The sequence below is a fragment of the Stigmatopora argus genome, chromosome 2, assembly GCF_051989625.1.
Source record: "Stigmatopora argus isolate UIUO_Sarg chromosome 2, RoL_Sarg_1.0, whole genome shotgun sequence".
NCBI classification, from domain to species: domain Eukaryota; kingdom Metazoa; phylum Chordata; class Actinopteri; order Syngnathiformes; family Syngnathidae; genus Stigmatopora; species Stigmatopora argus.
The window spans coordinates 1546054-1558116 of NC_135388.1; the positions used below are offsets into that span (position 1 = coordinate 1546054).

Here is a 12063-nt window from a genome sequence, read left to right on the forward strand (position 1 = left end):
AAAAAGCCTTACTATACTATGTTGTTTTTTTAAGAAAAAAAGCCTTACTATACTATGTCGTTTTTTAATAAAAAAAGCCTTACTATACTATGTCGTTTTTTAACAAAAAAAGCCTTACTATACTATGTCGTTTTTTTAATAAAAAAAGCCTTACTATACTATGTCGTTTTTTAATAAAAAAAGCCTTACTATACTATGTCGTTTTTTAACAAAAAAAGCCTTACTATACTATGTCGTTTTTTTAATAAAAAAAGCCTTACTATACTATGTCGTTTTTTAAATAAAAAAAACCTTACTATACTATGTCGTTTTTTTAACAAAAAAAGCCTTACTATACTATGTCGTTTTTTTACGAAAAAAGCCTTACTATACTATGTCGTTTTTTTACGAAAAAAGCCTTACTATACTATGTCGTTTTTTTACGAAAAAAGCCTTACTATACTATGTTGTTTTTTAAGAAAAAAAGCCTTACTATACTATGTTGTTTTTTTAATTAAAAAAAAGCCTTACTATACTATGTCGTTTTTTAAGAAAAAAAGCCTTACTATACTATGTCATTTTTTTAATAAAAAAAGCCTTACTATACTATGTCGTTTTTTAACAAAAAAAGCCTTACTATACTATGTCATTTTTTTAATAAAAAAAGCCTTACTATACTATGTCGTTTTTTAACAAAAAAAGCCTTACTATACTATGTCGTTTTTTAACAAAAAAAGCCTTACTATACTATGTCGTTTTTTTAATAAAAAAAGCCTTACTATACTATGTCGTTTTTTTAACAAAAAGCCTTACTATACTATGTCGTTTTTTTACGAAAAAAGCCTTACTATACTATGTCGTTTTTTTACGAAAAAAGCCTTACTATACTATGTCGTTTTTTTTACGAAAAAAGCCTTACTCTACTATGTTGTTTTTTAAGAAAAAAAGCCTTACTATACTATGTTGTTTTTTTAATTAAAAAAAAGCCTTACTATACTATGTCGTTTTTTTAACAAAAAAAGCCTTACTATACTATGTCGTTTTTTTAATTTAAAAAAAGCCTTACTATACTATGTCGTTTTTAAGAAAAAAAGCCTTACTATACTATGTAGTTTTTTAAGAAAAAAAGCCTTACTATACTATGTTGTTTTTTTAAGAAAAAAAGCCTTACTATACTATGTCGTTTTTTAATAAAAAAAGCCTTACTATACTATGTCGTTTTTTTACGAAAGAAGCCTTACTATTCTATGTCGTTTTTTACGAAAAAAGCCTTACTATACTATGCCGTTTTTTAAATAAAAAAGCCTTACTATACTATGTTGTTTTTTTAATAAAAAAAAAGCCTTACTATACTATGTCGTTTTTTAAGAAAAAAAGCCTTACTATACTATGTCATTTTTTTAATAAAAAAAGCCTTACTATACTATGTCGTTTTTTAACAAAAAAAGCCTTACTATACTATGTCATTTTTTTAATAAAAAAAGCCTTACTATACTATGTCGTTTTTTAACAAAAAAAGCCTTACTATACTATGTCGTTTTTTAACAAAAAAAGCCTTACTATACTATGTCGTTTTTTTAATAAAAAAAGCCTTACTATACTATGTCGTTTTTTTAACAAAAAGCCTTACTATACTATGTCGTTTTTTTACGAAAAAAGCCTTACTATACTATGTCGTTTTTTTACGAAAAAAGCCTTACTATACTATGTCGTTTTTTTTACGAAAAAAGCCTTACTCTACTATGTTGTTTTTTAAGAAAAAAAGCCTTACTATACTATGTTGTTTTTTTAATTAAAAAAAAGCCTTACTATACTATGTCGTTTTTTTAACAAAAAAAGCCTTACTATACTATGTCGTTTTTTTAATTTAAAAAAAGCCTTACTATACTATGTCGTTTTTAAGAAAAAAAGCCTTACTATACTATGTAGTTTTTTAAGAAAAAAAGCCTTACTATACTATGTTGTTTTTTTAAGAAAAAAAGCCTTACTATACTATGTCGTTTTTTAATAAAAAAAGCCTTACTATACTATGTCGTTTTTTTACGAAAGAAGCCTTACTATTCTATGTCGTTTTTTACGAAAAAAGCCTTACTATACTATGCCGTTTTTTAAATAAAAAAGCCTTACTATACTATGTCGTTTTAATTTTAAAAAAGCCTTACTACACTATGTTGTTTTTTTAATTTAAAAAAGCCCAACTATACATGGTCATTTAAAAAAAAAAAAACTTTCATCCGTCAGATATTTTTCGAAATTTTGTCCTGCCAAAATAGCTTATAACGATACCGAGGGGAAGATCAGTACAGGACTTTTACTACTTAGTCTGAAGCATGATGACGATGAATTCAAACTGGACTCACCGGCTGGGGTTTGGCACACGACGCGACCCAGGCTGGACTCGCAGCCGACGAGGCTCCAGCCGCCGCCATCGCCATCGTCGGCAGTGGCGGCGGCGGCAACCATGACGGCGCAAGGGGACCCCTCGGGCTTGGCCAAGGCGTGGGACTTCCAGTTGGAGTAGGACAAGGCGGATCCGTCCCGCCACTTCACGGGGGCGCCTGAATGGCAAAGCTCATTATCGGCCGTCCACCACGGTAGACGTTGACCTCCGCCTACCTTTGGCGTCGAGGTCGACGGCGAGCCAGACCCGACTGGTTATGAGCGGGTCGTCGCTGACGTATTTGGAAACAAAGTCGTTCTCCTCCTTGCTTTTGATGGACAGCACTTCCGCACCTGTCCAGAAAAATAAAAAAAATTCTAGCAAATCAATATATCCTTCAAAAATGTCAATGTGATTGGTCGCCAAGCTTATTGCACAACGGAATCGCACAAACAAACAAAAATGTCGGCAGCGACTGACCCAAGGCGGCGCAGATTTCCTCGGCCCGTCGCATTTGGTGGACGCTGTAGTTGTAGAAGCTCATGTCGAAGGCGTAGCAAAGTTGTTCGCGCTGGACCCACCGGGAGGCGCCGTTGACCCGGGGGCAGTCGTTGACCTTTGACCTGCTCCAGACCGGGCCTTCTGACGACCACAACCAAGTCACTCTCCGTGGAAAGCGTCAAATTCACCCACCGTTTTGCATTCATTCATGTGATTGTGCATTTTGGGAAGTGCTTATCCTCGCGAGGGTGCGGGGGGTGCTGGAGCCTATCCCGGCGAACTATCGGCCCCAGGCAGGGGACACCCTGGATACGAAATCGCAAGGCCCAAGGAGACAAACAAGCAATTTAGAGTTTTCAAGCAGTCTAGTCTGCATGTTTGTGAGATGTGGGAGGATAGCGCAATACCCAGAGAAAACCCACACAAGCCTGGGGAGAACATGCCAACTTCGTATGAGAAGGTCTGGACCGGTTTTGGGGTCGAGGATTTCAACCCATGTCTGGACCTTTCTGTGTGGAGTTGGCATGTTCTCCCAGGGCCTGCGTGGGTTTTCTCCGGGTACTCCGCTTTCCTCCCACATTCCAAAGACATGCATGCGAGGCTGATTGGACACTAAATTGCCCCTGGCTACGAATGATTGGTCGTTTGTCTCCTCGTGCCATCGACATTCAGGGTGTCAGCTGGGATAGGCTTAAGCACCCCCTCTTCCGCGACCCTTGTGAGGATAAGCAGTAGAGAAAATGAAAGAAAGAAAAATGCCCCCAAAAATGCCACTTGTATAGATTTTTGGGGATGCATTTTTTAGCTAGGTTACATTCTTTATATTGTTTTCTTTTTTTGAACTCTTGGTTGGTTGATTTTATTGACCAATCCAACAGCTCGCTCATTTGCATGACTATCGTAACCAGAATGAAACTAGCTTAAAAATCCGCGAGTCCGATCATCTCTTACCGTGAGCGCCGGCGTCGTCGGTGTAGCAGATGGCGCCGTCGAGCAGCGAGCCGCAAGCGCTCCTCACCCAAGCGCCCGAAGGCGCCACGTAGACGCAGCCGGCGTCCCGCTCCGGCGATCCCACGTCCTCCAGGGACTCGGAGACATCCGCCCCGAAGCGGTAACGGCTGCCGTCGGACCACTCGTGGGGAGCGCCCGGGGCCTGCGTGGACACGATTGGTGGAGTTTTTCGCCGGTCCGTTTCGGCCAGGACTTGCCGACTCACCTGTTGGTTGGACAGACCGATCCAAAGCGGAAATCCGTCCGTCTTGGCCAGCAACTTGACGTGCTCGTTCTGCCGGGCGTCGTGCACGCTGGCCAGGTGGGCGCCGCGCCGGGCGCACTCTCCCACCGCCTGGTACCAAGACATCTGGCGGCGCCTCACCACCTCGTAGGTCAAATTCCCAAAGCGCTCAAAGTCTTTGGTGGATTTGGAGAACTCGTCTTTGGGATCTGGCCAGAGAGGTCAGCAAAATGTCAATTCTTCGTTTAGATTATGTCGTTGCGAAGTGGCGGACGGACCGTGATCGATTTTGCAGGCCACGATGGTTCTTTCCTTGAAGTCCGAGAACACAGCGGGATTGGTCACCAGACCCCATTTGCCCTGGAGGTTGAGCCCCGCCATGAATTGTCCGTCCACCTCTGGTCTTCCGTTCCTCCAGTCGGAGAAGTGGACGTGGGTGCCGTCGTACCACTTCCACTCGTTGGCGGCTGCGAACGGGTGAAAATTTTAACGCTTGGGCAAAATGGTGGACTTTTAAAGGCGGAAGAGGATTGGTCGGCGTGACTCACTGTGGTTCTGGAAAAGCCCCAGCCACACGAACTGGACCAGGTTTTGGAAGGGCAGCAGTTGCTGGCGGACGAACTCGTTCTCCTCCGCGTTTCGGACGGTCAGGACGTCGGCGCCTTCGTCTACCCGCACAAAAGGGACGATTTAGAAACCGATTGAAGCTGAAGAACCACAAAGTTTAGGGATGCCGCTTGAGTCCACTATCGCGGGGTGCCTGAGCCTGCCCCAGCTAACTACGGGTCACACTCAGCTTGTGGCAATTTAGAGTCTCCAATTAGCCTAGCATGCATGTTTTTGGGATGTGGGAGGAAACCGGAGTACCCGGAGAAAACCCATGCAAGGCCAAGGAAAACATGCAAACTCTACACAGGAAGCTTTGGAGCCGAGATCGAACCCTCATCCCCAAACCACTCAGCCGCTGGGCTGCCCGAAAATAAATCACTAATTTATCATCGTTTTTTTAAATAATTTTTGTTGTCTTTTACAAATAGTATTTTTATTTTTTTTTAAACTTGGATTTGAACAAATTGACTCAATGAAGGAGGTCCAACGGGTGAGGGGTTACCACGTCGGCCTCAGAGCTCTGGGGTCTTGGGTTTGGGTTTGAATCCAGGTCGCCCCACCTGTGTGGAGTTTGCATGTTCTCCTGCGTGGGTTTTCTCCGGGTACTACGGTATCCTCCCACATTCCAAAAACATGCATGCTAGGCTAATTACACACTTAATCATCCCTAGCTATGAGTTGTGATGACAATTAGGCTTTTGTTGTTGTTGATGATGCCAACAGGGCCTATGTCCAATTATTATTGTTATTATTGTTGTTGTTATTATTATTATTATTGTTATTATTGTTATTATTATTATTATTATTATTATTATTATTATTATTATATGAGCATGAATAGTTATTTGTCTCCTTGAACCCTGCAATTGGTTAGCCACCGTGCCTCCTGCCTGAAGTCAGCTGAGATAAGCCCCAGCACCCCCGCGACCCTAGTGAGGATAAAACCGTTTAGAAAATGAAGAAATGAATGACTCGATAAACAGGTATGCATGAAACATCCTTCCCGAGCCGCTAGTCCTCTCGAGGGTTCACGTAGGGTGCCGGAGCCTACCCGTCTAGATAAGTTTTGCGCCTATGAAAACATTTTTGTCTTTTATCTGGGTACCCGTCCCCGTTGTTTAGCTAGGCTAACCCCCAAAGAGTGTGGTGTCAATCTCACGGAGGCTGGCGCAGGTCCTGCGGACGGGACCCTGGTCCACCAGGTCCCACCTGGACGCGGCCAGCTGGAAGGAGTAGCAGTTGTTCTTGAAGGGGATCCAGTTGGGTCCGTTCATCTTATGGGGGCATTTGACCGCCGCGTACTCCGGGGTGTCGATGATGTCCTCTGAAATAGGAAAAAAGGCAGTGTTTTTTTTTTCAGAACCGCATTCCCTCGACCTCCGCCGCGGCGACCCTTACGCCGCTTTTGGCGACAGACGGCGCCGCCGAGCCCCCGCTCGCACTCGGTGGCTTTCCAGAATCCGTCGGCGTCCAGGTAGACGCACGCGCCGGCGGTGACGTCGGGGGACCAGCGACTGAAGGCGGCGTGGCTGTGGTCCGTCCAGCGGTAGTGGATCCCGTCCTGAGGGGAGCGCGGTCGGTTAGTCGGCGAGCGCGTGGAAGCGGCGTTCGGCGTACGTACGTCGACGCTGAAGAAACCGATCCACATGGGCTGGCGGGCACGGGCCACGCGCACGCTGAGCGCGGACTGCACGAGGGCGTCGGAGACGCTGGCCAGGTCCATGCCGCGTTTGGTGCACTGCTCCAGGGCTTCCAACCAGGTCACGTTCTGGAGCAGAAGCTGGAAGGTTTGGTTGTTGACCTGGAAGGGCTCCAAAGAGACAGAAGGCTCCTCCATTTTATCTAAATTTACGGGGAGACGGATACAGACGGAGAGACGCCATTTTTAATACGGAATGATAATGGGATTTGACTTATTATGTAACATATTTATAAGTTGCCCTTTTTCATCATTTCAGCCTGTCATGTTGTTTTGTTAGGCTAGAAAAAGTGTTATGCTAACAGGTAGCCGTTTAGCCTGTTGTTCTCCATTTCACGATTGTTACTTTGACATATGTTTTCTTTCTTTCTGATATTAAAAAAAAAAAATCCTCCCAAAAATGCGACATATTTTTTCCACTTTATGGTGTATTTTTTGTGTGCGTTGCGACTGATAGTACGAAAAATACGGTAGATAGCAGAATCTCTTATACCAGGGGTGTCAAACTCGGGTTGTTTCGCGGGCCGCATTAACGTCAACTCCATTTCATGTGGGCCGGACCATTTTAGATCTAATATCTAGATTTTTTTATTTTTTGAAATTGGATTAAAAGAACCGGATCAAAAGCCCTAAATAGTCAGTTGTTATAGATCTAAAACAATGTTTATTTGAGCTTTTTTTTCTTAGTATTGGAAAATGTCTTTTAATCATGTTTTTTATTTCAAATGGAAACAAAATATTTTTTGGAAAACGGAAAATATTTGTATATTTATGTTTAGATTTTACCAAATGCTTTTTGAACTAAAAACACAAAAGAAAAAAAATGGATTGAAAAATTGCATCATGATTTACATTCTCGGGCCGCACAAAATGATGCAGCGGGCCAGATTTGGCCCCCGGGCCGCCACTTTCACACCTGTGTCTTATACTATCAATACAGCCTGCGGCTTATATATGTGAAAATGCCATTCTTGTAGAATACAGTTTTAGCAAAAAAAATACGGTAATCTGTTTTTTCTTTAATAGTCCTTCATGAACATCTTGAGTGTTTGTTGTTTAATGTAACATATTTTAATTTAATTTGACACTTACACATTTCTCATTTTCCCTGTGTTTTATTTGATGTTATCTTTTTATTAGTATTTTCCCCTCTCAAAATGTTTGTATTTGCTCTGCAATGTGATAACCTGCATTTCATTGCTGTTTACTCTTTAAACATTAAATATTATTTACAAATTTGAAAGATTCATTTCAAATAGACCTCATATCATATCCATTTCTTAGAAATTTACCATTTTGAAGCTTGATATGTGAATAAACCTCTGCCATTGCACCGAATGGTGTCATATTTTTGTTTGTTAAAACTGTATTTTAAGACTGAAAACTAAGAGTTCATAAATGGTTTATAATAATACCTATGAATTTCAATTTGATCTTGTCCCATTGACATTTTCTTGTCAACGGGGGCCAGTGGGAATGCTAATGCAAAGTGACTTACCCGCATAGTGTTGGCAAATCGCCCCATGGCGATACTGGCTGCAGGAAGTGTAGTCCCAGGTACCCATCATGCCCGGGTTTGGGTTGTTAAGTAAAAATACGCAGAGATCCATGGAGTCAGGTTCGAGGGCCTGGACAGAAAAATGTACAACTTAGCGATCGATGTCCGTTGATTACAACTGAGCATGTTGATAAAAATCACTCACGTTGACGTTTATGGCTTTGTGCATTCCCACCAGCAGCAGATGGAAATTGACGTAATTGACTGGCGACTTGTCAAGCCACTCCAGTTTGTAGTTCTTATGTTGCAGACCAATCCAGATGGTTGTCATGTTCCTCATTTCGGGCAGTAGGCTGGTGATGAAGTCTAAATGAGAAAAATGAAGTATCGGATTGGCCCGAATGGAAGATGGTGGGGTTTTTTTTTGCATTGAAATAAGACTGAAAAAGTGGGGGTCGTCTTATAGTCGGGGTCTAGACATTATAGCCATTCATAACGCGAGATGGTGTCATTATTTTCTGTCTAAAAATGGAATTTGGTGTTTAAAAAATATTTTTTCAAACTTGAGTCTTGAAAAAGTGGGGGTCGTCTTACATTCGGGGTCTAGACATTATACCCATTCACAACTCGAGATGGCGCCAGATATCTTTAGAGCTAATGCTGAACATTTAGTTATTGCAATTTTGTTGTTTTATCACAGTAGATTGGTTGATTTACATTTCAAAAACCAGAAGCCGATCATTTACAAAATGTGATTGCAGTTTGGTTAGCATAATTTTAAATAGTCACATGTTAAAATAGACAGTTTTTGCATGATTTGAATGAGGCAAAATAACCTACCTTTTCTCTCCAATATATTGTTATTAATTGTTTCAGATGTAACGTCATTATTTTCGGTATAAAAATGGAATTTGGTTTAAAAAGCCCTTTTTCCAAACTTGACTGGGGGTCGTCTTATATTCGGGCCAATATGGTAAGTTGGGGTGTGTGACGGCGTTTCTTTTATAAGTTAAAAATTTTTACCTTGCTCTAATTGGTCAGCTATTGTGACCAGAGTTCCCCGGACGGAAAGGCAAGCCTCATTTGCAGTTTTGAAGGGTTTTGGCTTTGCGTTCTGCAGCAATGTGTAGCACTAGAAATAAAAAAAAATGTTGCCATGAAATTTTGGGGAAAAAAGGGGTTTGGTTCAAAGTCAATTTTTTAAGGTGACCTGGACGTCTGTTAAGTAGGAAGTACATTTCAGGTTTACAATATTGATGAGGATTTTTTAAAAATACAACCTTATTTCTGAAGGCCAAAGAGTTATTTCCACAGGGCAGGCCGGCGGCAGGATGACCATCCGGAGCGCCGTTCTCCACGGACGTGACGTTGAGCCTTTCACATACGAAGGACAGTCGCTCCCTGCAACTGTGCTCGTACCCTGGCGAGTGACGGAGTGAAACAAAAAACTTTCAGTGAGCATTTTTCACTACCATGGACGGCGATAGACATTCAAAGTCATATATTGTCCCATCAAAAACATACAACGAAGTACAGTAATGCCTCGAGATATGAGTGCCCCGACATACGAGCAATTTGAGATACGAGTAAACTTCCGAGCCAATATTTGCCTTGTGATACGAGACAAATTTTGAATTGCATTTTTTCAGTGTTTTTTTCCCCCATGAGTCAGTGCAGAATGGCAGAGCTCGATCGCTAATACGAGAGGAGTATATACTACTTGTCGTTGGCAAGTGGTCGTGCGTTATCTTATTGTGAGGACATTTGTGTGCATCATTTTTGGGAATATTTTGAAGGGAAAACAATAGCAAACAACCCTCGATAGCTTGCATCTGAAAGTCAGGGTGGAGGCGGGGCAAATAGAGCCTAGAAATGTATCAAAATTGAAAACAAAATTAGAATTAAGTTTAGTGTAAGGTTAGATTAAATTTATTTTTGAGTGTGTCTGCATCGTAATCCAAGTTCATTTAAATGCGTTTATGTTATGTTACGAGCGCGTTGCCGTGCCGCGGGCCGTACGTTTGACACCCCTGATCTACACTTTTGATGCTAATCAGTAGAGGGCAAAGATATGACTTCCTAAAACTGGTCCTTTGTTTTCGACACATTGTGTAGAACGAAGGAACTCACTTGGATAGGAACTCTGAGGGTTGACGGAGGTGCATCGGCCAAAGAGAGCCGGATAGGGGAAGCGCAGGCGTGGATTTCTGGAAAACAGGACACGAGAACATGAAGGAGTAGATGCTCTGCCAACGAACGAGTGTGTTACGGTCTTACGTCATGGGAAATATCCGCCTTGGATCTCTCAGGTTGAGCCACCAGCCTTGCCTGGGAGAACTTGACATCTGCCACCGAATCGTTTTACGGTTAATATTACGCCGTTTGGCCTTTTCCAAATTTCAGGGATGGAGACTTGCCTTGGCCAGGTTTTGCTGGATGAGTCTGCCGGCGGTGGGGCTGGACGGCGACGCCAGTTTGCTGCCGTTGGTGGAGCAGAACAGGATGGCTTCCTCAAAGGTCTGACGGGGTTCGTTCACGAACCAGTACTCGCCGCCGTCGATGAAGATGGACGTCTCGTGGTGAGCGCCTGGGAAGGGAGAGCATCGCCCTTCAATTAATGGAATAGTTTTTAAAAAATATTTAATTTGAGTTCATTTATTTATTTATTTTAATCCCACATGGGGAGGGCTCCAGATCGGACTCGCTTTGTTGCTAGCCAAAAAACTTGTTATTCGTGGACGGATCGGAATTAAGTTTATTAAGGTATCGACCATCTTGGGAACCCTGGTGTTATTTTTGCTTTGTTTTGGGATTAATAAAATAATAATAAATTAATTAGTATTAATAGATTAATAAAATAGTTGTGTACTTATTGTTGTCTGTAGGGTATGAGTTCACCAGTAGAGGTCATGTTAGGTCTTCAGAGCAAGTAGGTCAATTGGAATTTTTTTAAAAAATCTTTTAAAATGTTTTTTTTTTAATATTTGAATGATTTCAAAATGTTGTTTTATTTGTTTTTTTTTTAATGTTTACTTTGAAACTACTTAGATTAGATTAGAACGTTATTTTGTCCCGTATTCGGGAAACTTCCTTGGTCGCAGTAGCAAGACAGACACAGAAGACATTGTAGACCTAGGTAAAAAAAAATAAAAAATATTCATCTTATTTTATTTATATTATATTATCTTATTTATATATGACAACCGTGACTTGGGTTGCAAATTGGAAAAACAACACACAGTACCTACCTTTCTGGATTTACATTAATATTTTTTTTAACTGTTTTGATGTCATTTATTTATGAATGTATTCCCATTTATTACAGTTATTATCTTTATTTTTTTTATTTTCATTATAATGATTTATTTAACGACAACTTTGACTTTGTCTGAAAATTCTGAGGAAAATAACTTACCTGGATTGTACCAATCTGGATATTTGGGTGTTTTTCCTGTTGAATATAAAACCAAAAATCATTTTTGGGGGCCTTTTGCTCAGCTTTGAGAAATTTCAGTTCAATATTGATCCAGAAAAACAAGACATTTGCTCACCCCGAGGAATTTGGCAAACCCATTCCAGTCTGGCATCGCAGTGAAATGGCGAGGCGACAAAAGACGGGCTAAGAAAGTCGTGGAGCAAATACATGTAGATGTGCTTCATGGTTGTCTTGATTGACTAAAGATAAAAAAAGTCTTTGAATTCATGTCATAGGAACAAAAACCATGCAAATGACCATAAATGACCTTAAATGCAGTGCAATCTCGACTGTACGCGTCGTCCTCGTGGAAGTCGTGATGTAAAACGTCCATGGATACCTGAAAAAGAAACAAGAGTGACGGGGAATTCAAGTGGCACGGCAGCATACCAATTCACATACAACAAATGGCAATGGCCCGGAAAGATGAGCATCCAGAGAAAGTTTAAGTGAATTGGAGATCCATCTTTTTGCACGGCAACGCGCTCGTAACATAACATAAACAAATTGAAATGAACTTGGATTATGATGCAGACGCACTCCAAAATAAATGAAATCTAACCTTACACTAAACTTAATTCCAATTTAGTTTGACATTTTGATACCTTTCTTCTCCCGGGTGGGCTCTATTGGCCCCGCCTCCACCCTGACTTTCAGACGTAACCTATCAAGGGTTGTTTGCTTTTGT

At 41.2% G+C, this 12063-nt stretch overlaps 1 protein-coding gene and 1 long non-coding RNA gene across 4 annotated transcripts in view; one reads left to right on the forward strand and one right to left on the reverse strand.

Moving 5' to 3' along the window:
- Nucleotides 1–7735, forward strand: part of LOC144092603 (uncharacterized) — a 22456-nt gene extending 14721 nt beyond the window's left edge. Inside the window, exon 2 of the long non-coding RNA XR_013306094.1 lies at nucleotides 6064–7735. This is a non-coding gene — a long non-coding RNA (uncharacterized LOC144092603). The remainder of the gene's footprint in view (nucleotides 1–6063) is intronic.
- Nucleotides 1–12063, reverse strand: part of ly75 (lymphocyte antigen 75) — a 37484-nt gene that overhangs the window by 16110 nt on the left and 9311 nt on the right. For 2 of the 3 annotated variants that reach the window (XM_077625209.1, XM_077625201.1), the window contains exons 15-34: nucleotides 11644–11715; nucleotides 11452–11575; nucleotides 11316–11351; nucleotides 10318–10487; nucleotides 10178–10245; nucleotides 10031–10107; nucleotides 9181–9320; nucleotides 8924–9032; nucleotides 8106–8266; nucleotides 7901–8030; nucleotides 6325–6545; nucleotides 6102–6264; nucleotides 5863–6027; nucleotides 4643–4762; nucleotides 4373–4561; nucleotides 4077–4303; nucleotides 3812–4013; nucleotides 2840–3001; nucleotides 2596–2712; nucleotides 2340–2537 (exon numbers count right to left, since the gene is read on the reverse strand). In XM_077625209.1, the coding sequence (XP_077481335.1) occupies nucleotides 2340–2537; nucleotides 2596–2712; nucleotides 2840–3001; nucleotides 3812–4013; nucleotides 4077–4303; nucleotides 4373–4561; nucleotides 4643–4762; nucleotides 5863–6027; nucleotides 6102–6264; nucleotides 6325–6545; nucleotides 7901–8030; nucleotides 8106–8266; nucleotides 8924–9032; nucleotides 9181–9320; nucleotides 10031–10107; nucleotides 10178–10245; nucleotides 10318–10487; nucleotides 11316–11351; nucleotides 11452–11575; nucleotides 11644–11715 (2851 nt within the window). The remainder of the gene's footprint in view (nucleotides 1–2339; nucleotides 2538–2595; nucleotides 2713–2839; nucleotides 3002–3811; nucleotides 4014–4076; nucleotides 4304–4372; nucleotides 4562–4642; nucleotides 4763–5862; nucleotides 6028–6101; nucleotides 6265–6324; nucleotides 6546–7900; nucleotides 8031–8105; nucleotides 8267–8923; nucleotides 9033–9180; nucleotides 9321–10030; nucleotides 10108–10177; nucleotides 10246–10317; nucleotides 10488–11315; nucleotides 11352–11451; nucleotides 11576–11643; nucleotides 11716–12063) is intronic. The other variant, XM_077625217.1, reaches the window with a different exon arrangement.